This window comes from Telmatherina bonti, assembly GCF_933228915.1.
Source record: "Telmatherina bonti genome assembly, chromosome: 20".
Taxonomy (NCBI): Eukaryota; Metazoa; Chordata; class Actinopteri; order Atheriniformes; family Telmatherinidae; genus Telmatherina; species Telmatherina bonti.
The window spans coordinates 15,954,146-15,972,521 of record NC_136618.1 but is presented as its reverse complement, the minus strand read 5'-3'; the positions used below and the strand labels follow the sequence as shown (position 1 = coordinate 15,972,521).

The 18,376-nt window shown below is 40.1% G+C and overlaps 1 protein-coding gene across 1 annotated transcript in view; it reads left to right on the top strand.

The window, feature by feature from the left end:
- The window catches only part of kcnb2b (potassium voltage-gated channel subfamily B member 2b), a gene marked incomplete at both ends in the record, with an annotated part of 81,956 nt that extends 63,885 nt beyond the window's left edge, over window positions 1-18,071 (top strand). The window contains one exon of the mRNA XM_079259890.1: window positions 16,134-18,071. Coding sequence (XP_079116016.1) covers window positions 16,134-18,071 — 1,938 coding nt within the window. The remainder of the gene's footprint in view (window positions 1-16,133) is intronic.
- Between the last annotated feature and the right edge of the window lie 305 nt (window positions 18,072-18,376).

The following is an 18,376-nucleotide window of genomic DNA, read 5'->3' as shown; positions in this document are numbered from 1 at the left end:
TTATTGTTCCACTGTTTTCTTCTTCAGATTTACAGAGCTGGGGTCAATAAAAGAGAATAAAAGCTCAAAAATCAGGCCAATTAGCAAAAGCATGAAAGCCTACAAACTTCTTCCCTCTCTCAGTAAGAACTAAAGCCTCAGTTATAAATTATATACAACCAGTTCACCACGAAACTTTAAAGGAATTACCAACCCTGGTTTCACATGATTCTGGTTTCTCGCATCATAAGTTAATGCAGCGAATATGTTTATTTTGTTTAATGAATATTTGTTACCAACAAAAGTGTACTAAAAATTCATCCAAAGACATTGTTCTCAGGGCAAAATCTGCATACTTCTCCACGGACAATCACCTATTAATGTCTGGGCTTCGTATTATTGAGAAGAACCTAATCTGTGTGTTATCGCGACAGGCTGTTTTAATAAGTCTCCAGGTTTTTTTTATTATTCCTAGAAATGATCCCTACTTTACAACCTTTATATGGCTAAATAGGTAGCGCCCTTGACTTTTTTTTAATCAAGATATGATATGCAGAAGGTCTCACATTAGCAAGTTTGATTATGTTTTTGTCTTGCGGCACAAAGGAATTATTAGGCTTTTAAAAAAATATAACAAGTCCCTACAAGGTGACTGCTTGCTTTTTATTACCCTACATTTTTTCATTACATTTATTTATAGACACTTCCTGGCAGTACATTGATAGATTAGTGTTTAATGAGATCACAGTAATTAACCATTTGAAACCAGTTTAGCAAATCTCTTCATACAAAGGATATCTGGTGAAATTAGCTCAAAGTGTTAAATGTAGACTGTCAGAAATTCAGTTCAACAGTGTTTGCAGAAAGAAGATATGTAACCCCAATAATCTGAAAGTACTAAACTCCCTAAATTGCAATCTGAGGCCATTTTTGGGCATTAACTTGGCCAGTCAGACCCCGAACTGTATTATTACTGGCAGCACTGTGGAGCACAAGTAGAACTCATTAGATGCAGGTTATATTTTCTCTTTTATGCCAAAGCATCATCCTTTCTCTGGGGTTTGATTTTAAATCATACAGAGCTGTGCAGCAAATGTTATTTCTGTGATGAATATACTCTGATTGCACTCTTTGTATCCCCTTCACAGCGCACTACCGTCACACAGCAATACACTCAATAAAAGGATTACATCCAAGAATGCCAGTTTATCAAGGTTTAATTGTTCACTCTTCATTGGATTTTAGTGCGTGAACAATTGCCAATTTTCCTCCCACTGAACAACCATTTTTTACTTTCTTGCTGTGTTATGTACTACATTATTTTCTACTATTTTAACAGACTTCTCCTCCCTTCTGCTCTGCAATAATAAGAACTGCAGTGACATATAGGGTTTATTAAACGGCAAGGTTGCTGTGCAGCAACAATGCAACAAGTTATGAATTTGTGGTTATTTTTCTTTTCATTCAATGAACAGCTCATGGCAGTCCCCTTCTGGCCCCATTATGATCTGGAGCGACGTAGGAGTAGTTTTACTTTTCATCAGAGCTCCATTTTCCCAGGGGTTAACTGTAAATGCCTATTTGGTCTAACTAGTTGTACATATCAAAAGGAATTAATTTACAAATTTAGAAAAAAAAAATTATAAATTTAAAAAGCTTCATAATGCCATATATTTAACACAACAGGAGTTAGTGTCACTGGGATTCGGTTCTTTGAGCATTCATAAGAGCCTTGCGAACATTTGTGCTTCAAAGTTCCTACTTGAAGGGATTTGACTCTGCCTGAGCTGCTTAATGCCTCCACATTTCAATTTTTTTCTGCTCAGATTTGTGGATCTGAAATCAGCCCTGGAGGATTTGAACAGCCTGAATCAAATCATGTTCTGCTGAAAAAGAATGAATGAATGAATTAATAATCTCAAGTATTGAGAATACATCCTCCATGTGTTGGTGCAAACAAAGACTCCATGCTCCATGCTTCTGCACATACCTGCAGCCATTCATACCAATATTTGCAATGTTGATTCGAGATAATTGTAATAGGATTAGAAGTCTATCTTTAGTAAGGCTTTAAAGAAGTAGTTAGTCTCGGTTTCCCTCATGGGAGGTAATAAACAAATAATCTGACACACACCTGGCTTTTTTCAGCTGCCCCCTCCACCCCAACCTGTACGGAAACACTCGTTGTGTTTGCGGAAATGTTCTGAGGGCTTATCGCTTCACACACAAAGATTTGATAATCCTTTACCTGCTCTAACGCAGCTGTACCGATTACCTGATTTGACTGGACCATAAGCCGGATGGCCACAATGACTCGCATCAGACAAATGCGTCTGCCAATGTGAGTGATGGGCAGCAACACTCTGTCAAAAAGGGGGGAAAAAAGTCATTACAAGATGAGAGTTTCAAAACAAATCACTTGTCACACATCAAACTCACCAGTCCACTGGGGGAAATGCAGTGGTATAAATACTGCATACGTCTAACAGCTGTTGTCCTAGGGCCGCCAGAGTGTGGATGTGTGTATATCTTTTGAATCGGGGGAGGGTCTAGTTTGCAGACCTGTGCATTAAAAACTGGGTTTATGCTACAAGGCCTTGGCAAAATTGTCAAAGCACTAAAGCTGCTGCTAACCTACCACTTCTGACTAGCACAGAAGCTATGTCCCCTGTTTCATGAGGTCAGACCCCAAGAGCTCAACATTTTGTAGTTTAGGTATGTGATTTCATTTCATTTGGATTGTTTGGGACCTAAAGTAAATGAGGGGTCCTGATTCAAGTCATCTGGGTTTATTAGCAGAAAGAATTTCCCCCATTATTAATTTATCATGCATCGTAGTTGACTAGTCTACCAATCCACTACCAAGCAGTAGTGATCTATAATATAACATGACAAATTTTAAGTTTTATTTTAACTTGAGAGGCAAAGAAGCAGTTTAGACATGTTTCTGTTAACTGGTTTGGGGGTAAATAAAGTAAACTGGTTTATTATAGATATTGTCTGCATCTCAAAGAACCAGAAGCAAACAGGATCTGTTGCCTTGGTCATCGGGTCTTCAGGGGTTTTGTCAAAATTACAGAAATAATTTATTCATGTCTGCTAGAATTGGCAATTTTTCATGAGAAGTTTATGGATGTTTGCCTTTACACCTGCATCCGCTTAAGGCACCGACCTAGGACATCTCCAGTGTCATGGTTTTGGTTTGGGGTCCTGTCATGCTTTTCTGTTTATGAGTTCACCTGGTTTCGTTTAGTTTATTCAGTCCACCTGTGTCTTGTTGTCCTCTCTGTACATAAACCACTTTGTTTCAGTTCTACTTTCCAGTGCTTGTCTCAGTTGTGATAGTGTTCTGTATTTTCCTGTGATGTAGTTGTCCTCAGTGTTTTGTCCTTCTGTTCAGTTACATCACCAGCATCCTGTCTGCCTCCTGTCTCCATTTGGATCTTCACCTCCACCACCTTGTGACATCCAGATCATTTTTAGACTCTAGCACATGCCTGATTACGGCTTAATTAAGATCAAAATAGCTAGAAAGGTGTTTTTGAAACTTTATTTTGACGTTTCTAAGCTGCGTAGCAGAAGTGATGGCAGAATGGCTGGTGGGAAGAGTTGCTCTTGAAGATTTGGTCTCTAATTATTGTAAATTCACAACCAATCACTTCCAACTTTTTTGCTTTATTTCTTTTCTTCGATTTTTTTACGTTTCATTTATTTGTTTTTTCTATTATTTACTTTTTCATGTATTTATTATTTATATATAAATGCAAACAAATTCAAGCATTTTAGAAAAATGAGGTATACTTCAGCCTGTTCAGCTTGAAACTTTGAGGTTTGCTTGCAGATCCTAATGCCTCCCAGTGACCTTAGATTTTTCCTTTTGTGTCATCAGGTCAAAAATGTGTTACCCAGTTTCTAAGTTTGCAAAAAATACTTGCAAATTGAACAGAAGTCATCTGCTTCACTTGATTTTTATTGCTAATGAGCTACCATCCTGCAATGACTTTTATCTTCTCTCTGAATCATAAAATATTTGCTGATTTTGGGAATAAAATGTCTTGCTGTTCTAATCTCATCATCTCTTTAACCACCAGAGTGACAATGATTGCAGTCTTCTGCGTGTCTCTGTTTGTGTGTGTGCGCCTGCATGAATTGCCAGCCTATCCTCATTTGGATTAATTAGAGGAAATCTCCCGTGAAGCATTAGGGGCGTCCCAATCTGGCCTTTTCAAGGACAGACAACCTATCAATATCCCCCAATCTTCCACTACACTACATCCCAATCATGCACTACATACACACATATACACACACAGACATACCTTGCTTAAACACCATGGAAACAGTCTCCCCATTACTGACCCTGTGCCTGGTGATCATCACTCTCATTTACAGTTGAACAAAGGCTGTGAAAGTCTCTTCATTATTACATCTTCCTTATCAACCCTCCCTGCTTGCCTCCGCCACGAAGCACCGCTGAGCTCAATTGCTCAGTCATTCATACCACTTATTTTTTTCAATGTCACATTTCTATTGTGGTGTGTTGATTGTTCTTTTGTTGCCGACAACCACTGAGTATGATCCAGCATGAGTCATTACTAAAGTAAACATCATGGCACATTGCGAAGGAGAGAGTAGCATGTGTTGCTCTGCAGAAGGGGTTGCCTGCAATAATCACTGGATTTACTCTGAAGTGTCTTCTCGTGCAGGTTTATGCATTACAGACTTTGAGAGGCAAGATGAGATATCAGCGAATCTAAGTCTCTTGTCCTTGCGATGACAGATATGTGAACTGGAAATTCCATTCACAAGTTTCTATGGTTACAGAGACAAGCGTCAATATGTTATTGACACCATGCTTGCTAAGCTTCTCTCTTTCTCTGGCAGAAGACAGCAACTTCTAGGTGTTTTGTGGTAATTGGGATGAAGACATCATATAATAAATCATAGCTGTATTGCAGGAAGAGAAGCTTTATGAAAGAAAGAGTGAATTCATAAAAGCTATGTTTTTATACGTTGTATTCCTTTTTTTTTTCTTTGCCCTAGCTTGCTCGTTGGTCTTGCTGTCTGCTCTTTGAGTATTTATTTACTTATTTATTCACAGGGCAACGCTGGCGCCCGTCTCGTTTCTCCTCCCAGTGTCAGCTTCACTCATGAATATATTCATACAAACATCATCAGGGTGAATCTCATTAGAAAGGAAACCATGTTGACAGCCGACTTGTGGTAAACACAGTTTGATTCCTACTTACCCCAGTTTCCCACAGGAAATACGGAAAAAAAAGATGTTTAAAAATGTGAGGTGGTGCAGCAAAGGAAGCATTTGAACACATTTGTGAAGATGATTTGGTTTTTATGCTATGTTCTGGTTAGTAACAGTGATGCAAGTGCAGGTGTGTTATTGCACATTAGACAGACTAACTGCAAATTAAGTTTTGCACCAATAGCTTGTAACTTAAAAGAGTTTGTGAGGGTTATATAGCTAACACTGACACAATGTGAACATCTAAAGCCTGCAGTAAACAGTCTAGATTTTCCAATGATGGATTTGAGGTGGATGCTGGATGCTGATGCTGTGGGGAATATAAATGACACAAAGGGCTCAGGGTTGTGCTCTCTTCTTTCTTGTTTATACTTGATTGGGATTAGCCGACTCCTTTGTGCCTGCTATCTTTCTGCAGTCCCAAGTGACAGCCAAGGGAGGATGCAGAGAGGAAGGAAAATGTACTTTTCATTTTCTGCGTGAAGGATAGAGGGTGTAGCTGAGGGATTATCACAGTTTCCCCTGTTATACCTCAGCATGAAACTTTCTCCCCACCTCCAACCAACCTCTTAGTAAGAAAGAGGGGAGGGGGGGGGGGGGGGGGGGGGGGGGGGAACTGGTAACAAAAAAAAATGTCCCTCAGCTGGAGAGGGAAGAGGAGCTCCCTCTTGTGGAGAAAGTCATGCCCGGTTCAGCCTAACTAAAACCACTCTCCTAAAAATGTAATCACTTTTTCACCTCTACTCTCAACAGAAGATTTGTATCATAAATTGGCATTCGTAACAGCTACTTAGAGGCTGACAGTATTTGCTTTGAATTCCAATGTCACCCCTCTTCAGCCTGACATCTGTCCTTATCATGCTGCTGCTCAAAGGGCTTCGTTCAGATCTGTAAAACTCTCAGCACAGCTGAAAAAGACTAAGTTACAAAGCAGCTTCCACTTGCCTTGCATTAGTAGTACTGGGAGACATCTCCATGGTTACACAGTTTGACTCAGACAGCAAGGTGATGATTAGTCATTGAGGAGAACAGATTTAGGTGCAAGAAAAAGAGGGGGGATTCTCTTTTTCATGTGTGATTCCCATGCTTACAGGTATAGATGCCTTCCCAGTGTGGTAGTGTGTGTTTTGAAAGGCATATATAAAAACTGCAAGCAAACCAAAGGCAATGTTAGAAGAACTTGTGGAGTCTGTGTTGGTGTGTTTTGCATGTGCGCATTCGCTTGTGTGCATTTGTGTGTGGGAGGTGCAGGAAAGAGTGAGTTTTTCCTGCAAGGTTTTCCCGGTCTTATCTGTGAAGGAAAAGCACCCAAGGGATGTAACTCTTAGCCTGAGTAAATTTCTGGAAAGCACCACACACAAAATTTCTGGAAAGCACCACACACAAAGGCATTTATGCATCTTCGCTACGGTTACCCCACAACTCCTCTCTTCAGCCTGCAGGCTCAGATGGATGATGTTATCAGGAGACTCAGACGTAGAGGGGAGCAGGGAGCTTGTAAGAGATGATATTTTTGCCGTTATCTGCACACATACAGAAGAAGCTCTTCTGCAGCCAAACTCCGTGCAAGATATTTGCATTACTCAGTGCTTCGTGAATATTAAGTGTTACACAGCCCCATGTTCCTTGCTCTGCTTTGGGGCTCAAGGAAGTGTGGATTATGGCATCTTGACCAGCGTGATTAAAACAGAAATCACTGCTCAGGCACAGAGGCATGCACACTTAGAGGTAATTATACTTAGTCGTGCTGACTGTTTCTCTCACTTTCTGTCACACACACAAGAACAAACACCCCTGCAGAAAAGCAGGACTTTGATTAAAATTATTCAGAACATCAGAAAATTATCTTTGTAATTATATTGTTTTCCTTTGCCTTTGGTTCTTTTTTGTTTAATATTGTTTTTTGGGGATTTTTTGCATATAGAAGCACTAAAATGAGCGAATTGGAATATATAAAATATATAAAAAGGCACACAATGGGTCTGAATGTGAAACCCAAGGTTTAACGTTACATTACACCCACATAATAGGTGTTAAGTTGTTTATCTATCAGTTTAAATGTTGCTGTTGGCCAGTGTACATAGTACATGTGTAGTGGGAAAACATTTGCATGGACATGCATTTCTGTGTGTGGATGCTGTGGAGGGCACTAGTTGTATCTCTGGTATGCCTTCTGTTCGCCTCCCTCAGGGGAAAGTCAGAGACTCACATAGGTTAATAATGCTGTCACATTATGAAGGCCGAAGGCTCATTCACCCCAGAAATGCCCACACAAATACACATACATAGACTTTTTTATCGTACACCCAGGAGTGAAAGGACATACTGTCGTTCAAATTGGCTTCTAATGTGAATATATACATGCATCTGGAGTGTTATCATAAAGATTTATTGCCATGGAAAGGCAGTGCCAAAGCAGTTATATTACAGCTAAGGACAAAAGATGACAAAGGCATAGAAACAAATAGACTTTGAGCTGGGGTTTTCTCATAGCTCATGGCAAGTTCTTACATATTTTACCCAGTAGCTGAATTCATTTTATTGGATTTCTTTTCACCAGAGGCAATATATTTTGTCTATTACTAAAGGTGTAAAACTGGTTATGAATCGGAATAATTTTATAAATTAATTTAGCTCTCATGTCTTCGTAATCTTGACAGCATAATAGGAAATAAAGCTTTGTGTTTTCCTCACAGTGTTTACACTCTTCTCCTAAACTGCCAAGTTTGGCTGCTTTTTGTGTCTATATAGCTAACCTTTTCTAATCTATCTATCTGGTTTTAGTCCTGACATTTGTGCTGTGAAAATGAGGTGCCGTAATTGGCTGCAAAGGGCAAAGAGGGTAATTGTGTTGGATCAATTACAAAGTAAGGACAGAAAGGACCGGTCAAAAAGTTCAATAAGGAATGGTGCAATTTGAAATTTGCCAGAGGTGAAAGAGCTCACTGAGAGTTGATCTTGCTAAGACTAATCAAGACACTGACTTTAAATTCAGTTTGTTCTTAACTTTAAACTCTTTAGGCACATTGTGTGTGACTTTCCACTCTGCCCTTCCTCAGAGGCCTAGTCTCAACAGGAACCGCTTTTACAGCCAACAATTAATTCACAAAAGTGCTGAGTAGACCACAGAAATAGTTTCACCTCACTGTAGGATATCTTTTTTTAATAGACTGATGAAGTATTGTTGAACAGCAAATCACATCTGTCCTGATGATTGAGCTGACTACAGAAATCTGATAACAAAGGTAGAGGACTATGTTACAGGATGCACAGACGGATGGAGCACGAATACGTATCCATTTCAGTCAGCAGATGGTTCAAGAATTCAGTTGTTTCTTTAAATAAAGTTGTCAATACACTTGATTAAGAGGAAGAGTTGCTGTATTTCTCATAAGGATGAGTCCATAAACGTCCCACCTTTTATTGGGCTGTGACATTCAGCATTTAAAGAAGAGTGGCCAAAAAAATGACATTACATTAAAAGAGAAGTGCTCGTGCATGTTGTTCCCATTGACTGTAGAGTAACTAGTCTACCTTCCCATAAATGCAGAAAGTTAGAGAGATAGCTGGATGATTAGCAAACAGCCTTTTAACAAAATAACATTGTAAACCATAACATATCTATATAATGGGTGTGGGACTTTAACATGTTAATTATGATCAGTTAATTATAGGAAAATTAGCACATTTAAAAATAACTCATAAAATCACAGAACGTGGAATGTTTGTAAGTTTGCTATTTCCTGGTACAATGATTACACTGATGCACATGGTAGATCTCAGTTAACAACTTAGCAACTTTGGAGCTATATTTAGTCATTTTTCAGAACCCTCTAGCCATTCTATTTCAAGAAAATAAGTCTAGCAACTTTTTCTGGTGATATTTGAGACTTTTTGTGACTGACATAAAAGCAATTCTCCCCTTACTCTTCTCCATGCGTAAGCCCCTCCCCCATCCAAAAGTAACATGCAATAGGCTTGCTGCAGTCAGAAAAGGAGAGGATCACCTCTGCTGAACAACCACCGGTTGATCCGCTTTGGTTTACTGTCAGATAGTAAAACATATTATTGAAGAATGTGGATGAGAACATGCAAAAAGTACTGTAACATATTGTCAACTCTTAATCAGAGAAGTGTTTAAAATGACTCGTTAGATATACCCTGCCTTCCTGACTCCGCCTTCATTCATTCAGCTTGTCCTCCCTCTCCTACTATAGCTGCACCTGATCACCAGATGATGAAATACACCTCCCTTCATCATCACCATCTCCTTAAAGCTAGCTCACTCCTCCACAGCAGTCACCAGTCCGTTGTCAAACTCCTTTTGCTAATAAAACCCTTTGAGCATTCTTAAAAAAAACATGATACTTTAACTTTGGATCTATTCTGTTTTGCCCAGAAATATTTTCTGTATAATTTTTCATTTTCTGAATTAAAAAGCAATCAAATACATTTTCCCAAACACAAGTAGAGCATGTGTTTACAATATCAATGTCCATTTTAGTTATTTGGTTTAGTCATCCATTAAAATACATTAAATTTTAAAAAAATTTGGTTTTTGAGGCAATGCAATAAATTGAGATTTGGGAATTACTAAACTTGTATTTCGATTTTTTTCTTTGACTTGAGTCCCACCCCTTGCTACACACACACACACACACACACACACACACACACACACACTTAAGTCCCACCCCTTGCTACACACACACACACACACACACACACTTAAGTCCCACCCCTTGCTACACACACACACACACACACACACATAGATAGATAGATAGATAGATAGGGTACCATTTGTTTCAGAGTGATTCATTCTGGCTGAAATTTCTTCCTGTTAATTTGCAACCAGCCAGTGAAAGTTGCAAATCTATAGTCAGCTTCATTGTTAACATCTGCCAGATGTTTTTTGTTGTCATCACTGTGCTGACTGCATCACTTACCACACTTCCACTCAGTAGCAAGGGTTATTCATGTACTGGAAATGCCATGACGTGATAGTCTTTTAGGCAAGTATTCCTTGCTCATACATGCTTGGCGTTAGGATCCCTCTTTTGCCAATCTAGTTTCTTCTCCTCTTTATAACTGTCCTTTGTGTGATTTTTATGGGTTTTATAAAGTGCTATTACATATAAATAAAGCTGACTTGCACAGAGCAGCAGAAATGCATTCAATAAAGGCAGCTCCATCTGTAGCCAAGAAAATGTTGGCTTTGCAGTAACAGCTGCAGCATTTTTGGTTGGGATGCAGTTCTCCGTTGGAAAATTGTCCTGACGGTGTGGTCTGTGACTCAATGTTCTCCAGGCTTATGGCTCACAATCAACTTAAAGAAAGAGTGCAGCATGAGGAAAAATCATTACTTTGAGTAAAACACAGCCTTAGAAGGACTCGGGTAATACGTTATGTGAAAAGGCGAGAGAGCAACTACTGTTAGCACACTATAGCAACTACGAAGGGATTTTCTCCCTATGATGTTTCAGATTTCTAATAATGGTCATAGTCCCCTACTCTGTAATACAGCACCACTCGCTGACACAGTGTAAGATTGTTGCCTGTTCTGTGCAGGCGTGTCTGTATGACTACTGGTCAGACAAATTAACATACTTCATAAATAATTCACATAGCCTACTTTCCTATCTGCCTCATCAAAAAATAAAATGGAAAAAAAAAGAAACACAAACAAACATTTCTATAGTATAAATAAAGACTGGGAATAAGTTGAATGTTTTTTGAGAGGGATACAAGGCAGAAAAACTGTGTGTATGAAAGTAAAAGGGAACAAAGTAAAGTTTAGTGGAGGTGTTGCAGACACACCAGAAGATTATATGGGAAGCAGAGATACTCTTTTATAATGTGGAAGCATAATTTACATTTTAATCTTATCAGCTTTTTGGTGGTTTTTCTGCCATATTTTTGCTAAAAATGAACCAGCTAGCTCTTTGGTAACTGACAATGCAGGTGGCCTGCAACCATAAGTGGCTATTGATTAAGGCTCTTGTCATATCTGTCAACCCACTCAACCAGTATTTTTTTTGTACTACCGAGGGAGCCTCACACCCTCAGCATAAAACACTGACTGAAACCCTCTGGTTTCTGCTGTTGCATGCCTCCAGCAAGGATAAAATGAGTGCCAGAGAGCCATTCAGGCTTTGTGTTTTGCAAAACAATCAACAAGAAAAATCATTTGCTTGCAGAATTGGTCTCTCACACTGCTTGTGAGGCACCTCACTGAGACTGACCCTGAAATTGTGACTTTAATCACATCGTGACAATACTCCTGGCAAAGACTGCCAAGTACATAATAAAGTCTAGTTGACTGATGACAAATTAAGTGGTAAGTGACAGAGGATGGTGATTCTGCATTATGCCTGGACAGATGGATAATATCCACTGCAATTATTGACTGCACTGGGAGCTGTCAAATGTTGGAGGGGAACTCAGTAGTTTTCTTCAGATAGCAAGAAGTCATTATTATGCACCGTGGTTCCCTCTCGAGTCTCCAAAGATAGTTGAACAGATGGATGTTGCAGTGGTTACGATTCATATGACTTTGTTGCAAAGTGTCTTGAACATATTTCCCTTCCTCTTATACTTTGCCAGTTTTTCAGAATTAATTTGGATTATTTTTTCTTTTTTTTTTTTTTTTAACTTTGATGCTTTATGAACTTAATTATCTTATCCCCAGACTAATGACTTTAGAATTGAGGCCCAAATTGTAATGACTCTGGCATTCCTCCAAAACCCTTTGAACCTTGAAAGATCTCTGGAGTAAAACACTTGATGGCCACCAAATATCATAATCTATTTCTGTGTCTCTTGCTCTTTGTGAAGTCTTTGGAAAGCAACCATGGAAAGGCCCTTTGGCCTGCAGAATTGTGACAGAGCTTTGCATTAGGGCAGGGAATCCCCCTCCACCCCACTCCTTTGTTGGTGATTTTTATTGGGTCTTTCCAAGGGTATGAATGTAATGTAATGTAATGTATGAATGCCTTTAAGTCATACTCTATACGTCCATGTCTTATAAATCTTGCTTTAAATAACTAATGAATATGACTTAATAATACCATGTTTTTTTCTGTTCTGTCCAGCATTAACTGGACTAAGCTACAATTAAGCATGTTCAGAATTCATACTTTGCGATTTCCATTCCTTAAACTAAACACAGTATTTGGCTTGAAACTTAGAACAGTAATATATTTAATTAAAAAATGCTTTGATGCATACAAATTGCCCTGCACGCCTACATGGAGTCCTCACACTGGGAAAGATACAGTCCTAGAAGATGAAACGGCACACATCTCCTGGAATCAATCCTCATTTCCATAGCCATAATTGCCTAGATTGATTCCACAGCAAAAAATTATCATACCTGAGGAATGGCTCAATTTGTCCAGCACAAATTGATGACACAAGTACAGGAGAATGGGGTGGGTCAGTGGGGGCCTCAGATGTGGATCATGGTCCATAAGAGCTCTGAGTAGGGATATCGATATGTGCTCGCCGAGCTTGGCTCAGCGTCCATAATGTGATGTGTACACAATCGATAGCGTCCCCAGAGCTGGCAGATGGGCTGCTGGTGTGGCACAGGTTATTTTTCTTCCTCTTGTCTTACCTCCTTCAAACTACGGAAGGCTGTGATGCAAGTAGTGAGGTGTAAGTGCGACCACAGGGCTGTCACTGCTGACAGGACATTTACAGAGGAGATAGTGCCTCTATTGACTGCGGGTCATGAAGATGAAGGGGGGATGGCAAGTCTTGCACTTTCAAGTGTAGCTCCAGATATGACAAGTGGCTGAAGATGGAAATCAGAAGAGGCTCTTAACACTGTGCCTCTTGTGTTTTCTCCTCCACATCAACACACTTCCTTCTCCAATTCCTTCAGCTGTGGAAAGGAAATGTTGTTTTTTGCATTGGTGGATAAAGTAGATTCACTTCGGTGAAAACATAAGATATGCTTAAACCACTTTTTTAAGCTGTCCCTTTAGTATTTAAGCTACTTTGCATTAATCTGAGTGATCTGTTTTTTCATGATTTTTATTTTTTATAAAATGCCCAAGTAAATAAACAAAGTCCTGAGGGAAGCAATCAGACCATTGTATAAAAATTAAGCCACGTGACTTTGAAAATCCCTCTGTTTGTCTCCTTTTGTCCATCTGTCTTTCAGGCCATGTTAAAATCTCAAAGTTACTCAGCACTCCAGCATAGTAATGCAAAGAGGCATCTGCTTGTGGAAAGTTAGCTGTGAGACGGACACAGATAATTAAAGCATGTAGTCCATTGCCTAATCATCTGACAACATTTCCATCCCAGCTAAGCCAATCAGGTCTCATGACTGGCCTGTCCCTGACATAGCTATGACTTTTCACCTTGAGGTCGAAGCCTCAGAGGCAGACTGTAAAAGGGAGAGTTCATTTGAAGCACAAAAAATTACCTTGTGTTCCTTTTTGTGCTTCATACACTTACTTATATTTTTTTTATACTTTTTATCAAACAGTTAAGGATTCAAATTGTCTGTAAATTGATCGATTTGTGGAACAAAACAGCATTTATCCCTTTCATAAAATCACCAGACTACACTCTAATCTCAGTTGTTTATTCTTTAAGTTGCTGGCAAGGGATACCTCTACAGATTATAAAATAATCAAATATCAAATATCTCACTCCTATTTCCTGTCTCTTTTTGCCTTTGTCCTCAGATCACTCCTTGGTTGAATGGCTTTGCTTGACCTGTTTATTTATATAATATAAGTATATACATTAATCCACCATTATATGCTATACTTAATGCTGCAATGCATGCAAATGAGGAGCAAAGGAGACTGAGTAACTGATCCTCTTAACTACTCCAACTCAATATAGTATAGGTTAATGCAAGTCACCTTGGGATTGCTCATCCTCACGGTCAAATGGAGCTTGCTTTTTCCATTGGAAAAGTGTGCTCAGATCAACATCTTTATTGTAAGCTTTAAAATAAGCAAAATTTCCTCTTCCGGCTCGTATCCTCTCGTCCAGCTTATACAGGAATACGGACAAACGCTTGGCAGCAGGATGTGAGCTTCTAATGAGCTTGCCAAAAAGTTCAGGAGTATTGAGGCAATCCGCGTTCTTAGTATGACTCCACAGTCTTTCAGCTCAGTGCCAGGGCTGCCCGAGTTGCCTCACTTAGCTGCTAATAGGTTTAACCTAATCAGCACCAGCATTCATTTAGTGCTAATACTTCCCGTGCTGAGCCATGACACCAAGCACTATTTTTTGCTTTCTGATTGTATTTTTTACATCACCGCTCAATAAGTAGAAGGAGTCTTTGGATTTAAACAAATGTGAAGACACATTTTTCCCGGGTGTCACTGCATGCAACTGGGTAATGAATAGACTCAAAACTTGAGAGGATCAAGCAGTAAAATCCATGAGTTTCATCTATTTTAAATTTGCCATGTCATGTTTGCTAAATGAATGAATCCTCAAAGTAGATACAATAAGGGACTCTAGACTTTAGAGTGTAAATTTATGTGAGATTGTGAGCTCATTCTGCAGCTAAATGGGGGTTTGTGATTAGTATGCAGAGTGCCTTGTTTTCAACGTCTTAACTGACACTCTTCGGCCTCTCTTCATTAGATTTTAATAAGCTATATATTACTCAGGTAATTCAGGCCTTTACACAAAAAAATGCTGTTCTTTTTTCAGTACAATAGATTTTCTTTTAAGTTATGATGCAGTACTGTATTGTGTGTAGGACAGTGATGTTTCACCTGTGTAGGTGGGGACACTGAGTGCAGCAGGATTGAACTGGTGGGGAGAGAGAAAAAAAAGGACATCAACTAATCCCAGTGACAGTGTGAGGAGTTTGGTGCCAAAATGAAATATTCAGCTCATCACATAACATGATGTGACATTCAAACCCAGTCTTCCCCTCAACTCACTGTGCTCTGCTCACACACTCTTTTTATAAATAACAAACCCCTGCCAGGACATCTTAGGCCAGATTTAATCAATTGTGATCAATAAATCCTGGTCAAGATAAAGAACTGCAGCTGAAGCACAAGCTCATGCAGTGCTGACCTCATAGGATTATGCCGGATGTTCTTACTCATCCCATTACAGAACTCAGGGTTCAGTATTTCTGTTTCATAAGATCCAATAATAGCCATTAGGCAAATTATGTGCAATTAATATTCTTTAGAGACTGACTATGAGGATATTTATGACCAACAGATGGCGTTTTAGAGTACCGCCAACAGGTGGAGCCAAAATCCATTTTACCTTTATATCTGGCGTTAATAGGATTGCATCACTCAAAATCACTCATTTACCTCCTAAACAGATTTCTAACTGATTATTTTTCTTCTATATAACAATATTTATTGTTTAGTCATCTCTCAGGCAATGCTGCTTTAATTCAAATATGTAATTCTCCAGGAATGTTCATCATTTTACATTTTCTTGCTATCCCACAAGTCCCTATGCACATATCTGCACTCCCTCTTGCAATAATCTTTACATGAATAATGGACTGCTCATCCATATTCAAGAGCACGCCCACAGTGCCTTTCAAGCAAAGACGGATACTCCATTAGATTCATATCATTCATTTGTGTACTTAATGCCTTTCTGCCTTTATTTATGCATTTTATTTATGCATCTTTTTGTGGTCTTAGAGTGTTCCTGATCTGCCACATGCAACCAAGCTATGAAAAGTGACTGTTAGAGAGAAAGTCATAAATCGCATCTTGACTCAACATTCAATGGCTCACACATTTGTGGCGTGTAGGCCTTATCGTCTTTCTAATTTCCTGTTAAGTAATGAGAATGTGTACGGTTTTTAACAGAAAAAAGACCTCTTTTTGGAGTTAAACTAATGTTTTATTCCTTTTTTCTGTTCTCTTCTCAGATTCTGGCCATCATATCGATACTGTTTATCGTCCTCTCCACCATCGCCCTGTCTCTCAACACCCTACCAGAGCTCCAGGTCACTGATGAGTTTGGACAGTTAAATGACAACCCCCAGCTGGCCCATGTGGAGGCTGTATGTATCGCATGGTTCACCATGGAGTACCTCCTTCGTTTCCTGTCATCTCCTAACAAGTGGAAGTTCTTCAAAGGCCCATTGAACGTCATTGACTTACTGGCCATCCTTCCCTACTATGTCACCATTTTCCTAACTGAGTCCAACAAGAGTGTGCTGCAGTTCCAAAATGTGCGTCGTGTGGTGCAAATATTCAGGATCATGAGAATATTGAGGATTTTGAAGCTGGCCAGACACTCCACGGGGCTCCAGTCTCTAGGATTTACTTTGCGAAGGAGCTACAATGAACTGGGACTGCTGATATTATTCCTTGCCATGGGCATCATGATATTCTCCAGCTTGGTTTTCTTTGCTGAAAAAGATGAAGATGCCACCAAATTCACCAGTATCCCTGCTTCATTCTGGTGGGCCACCATTACAATGACTACAGTGGGCTATGGTGACATTTACCCGCAGACTTTACTTGGAAAAATTGTTGGTGGACTCTGCTGTATTGCAGGAGTGCTGGTCATAGCTCTGCCGATCCCCATTATTGTCAACAACTTCTCAGAGTTCTACAAGGAACAGAAGAGGCAGGAGAAAGCCATCAAGAGGAGGGAGGCGCTCGAAAGAGCCAAGAGGAATGGCAGCATTGTGTCGATGAATCTCAAAGATGCCTTTGCTCGAAGTATGGAACTGATGGATGTGGTAGTGGAGAAAGGAGAGGATAAAACAAACCTTGACAACCACCTGTCCCCAAGTCTTTTGGACACAACCAAGCTGTCCTCCTCTGAAAGCAATCTGAGATCACCAGATAAAAGAAACCCAGAGTACCTGACGCAAAGCTCCCCTCATCGTATAATCATCACGACAACTGGAAGCCCACAGCGGATTAGCAGGACCCCACAGCACCTTAATGTTCAGAAACTGGAGGACATGTACAACCAGATGACCAAGTCTCAATCATTTACCAACATTAACACAACAAGCTCTATGAGCACTCTGAGCACAACCGTGACTGCTCCCGCTTCACCGAAGAAATCTATTAGCCCTGATTCTACATTAAAAGAGGAGGTGCAGCTGGAAATGAAGGAAGTCCTGCCATATTCAGATGATAACTTTGCCAGCTGTTCAACAAATTTCTCAAAACAAAGCCCAGGTGATGAGGATACTGGGCCAGATCAGTTCAGACACCCCAGAGCCCCACCTTCTCTGGACCTAAGTTCACTCAAGGCCATTGATGACCAGAGTTCTCCAGGCTTTTATGAATCTATCAACCCCGGCTATGAATCAGAGATCCACATAGAGGACGTGGATAGTTTTAACAGTGCTGTAGAGAATATCCAGAGCTCTCCTACAGAAAATAACCCTCTAAAAATTATGGGGTTGAAGGTAAACTATGCCAAAACACCCAATGAGGGTCCCCTTACTCCACCTAGCACTACCTCCCCTGGAGACATCAGCTCCAGCATCCTGGAAGATGAGTCCCTGGCAGGAGAAATGTCACCACTCATCCCCAGTTCAGAAGAGCTGCTTCCAGCCCCCAAGAGACTGGTGGTAGACACCCCACCTGGTGATGAAGATCAGTCCACGGAGAATCACGAGGAGAAACATCTGATGGAGGAGGCAGGCGCAGCAATTGCACCCTTGTCACCCAAGACAGAAGCACAAAATTGTACCCAAGGTGTGGTTGAAGCAGGCGATGAGGGGAAGGCTGAAAGCAACCCCAGTGGACACAAAGTAGAGAACCACATGTTTACAACTGATATTCACCTGATCCCTGGAGACGGCAGCCTCTCTCCGACATGTGAGACCAGCATGTGAATGTAAATGAAGCTTTGAGGTACATGAGACCTTCTACAGCCTCAGCATGGTGGGTGGGAACGCAGGATGAACAGTCAAGGGGGCAGATGTAGTTGAAAGATATTCTTGCATGGCATGACAAGTCTCTTTTACTTGTGTCGTTGTGCACTGCTGATAAAGAAACTGCAGAGCTTTGTGCAGATTTAAGAATGACTTTGAAGCACACAGTGGTGCTCAAAGAGGAAGAGGAGGCTTTGGAAGTGTGGGGAATTCATTGACAAATGCAGACATAGGTTCGTCCTATGTACATAATGACAGTCTCCTTT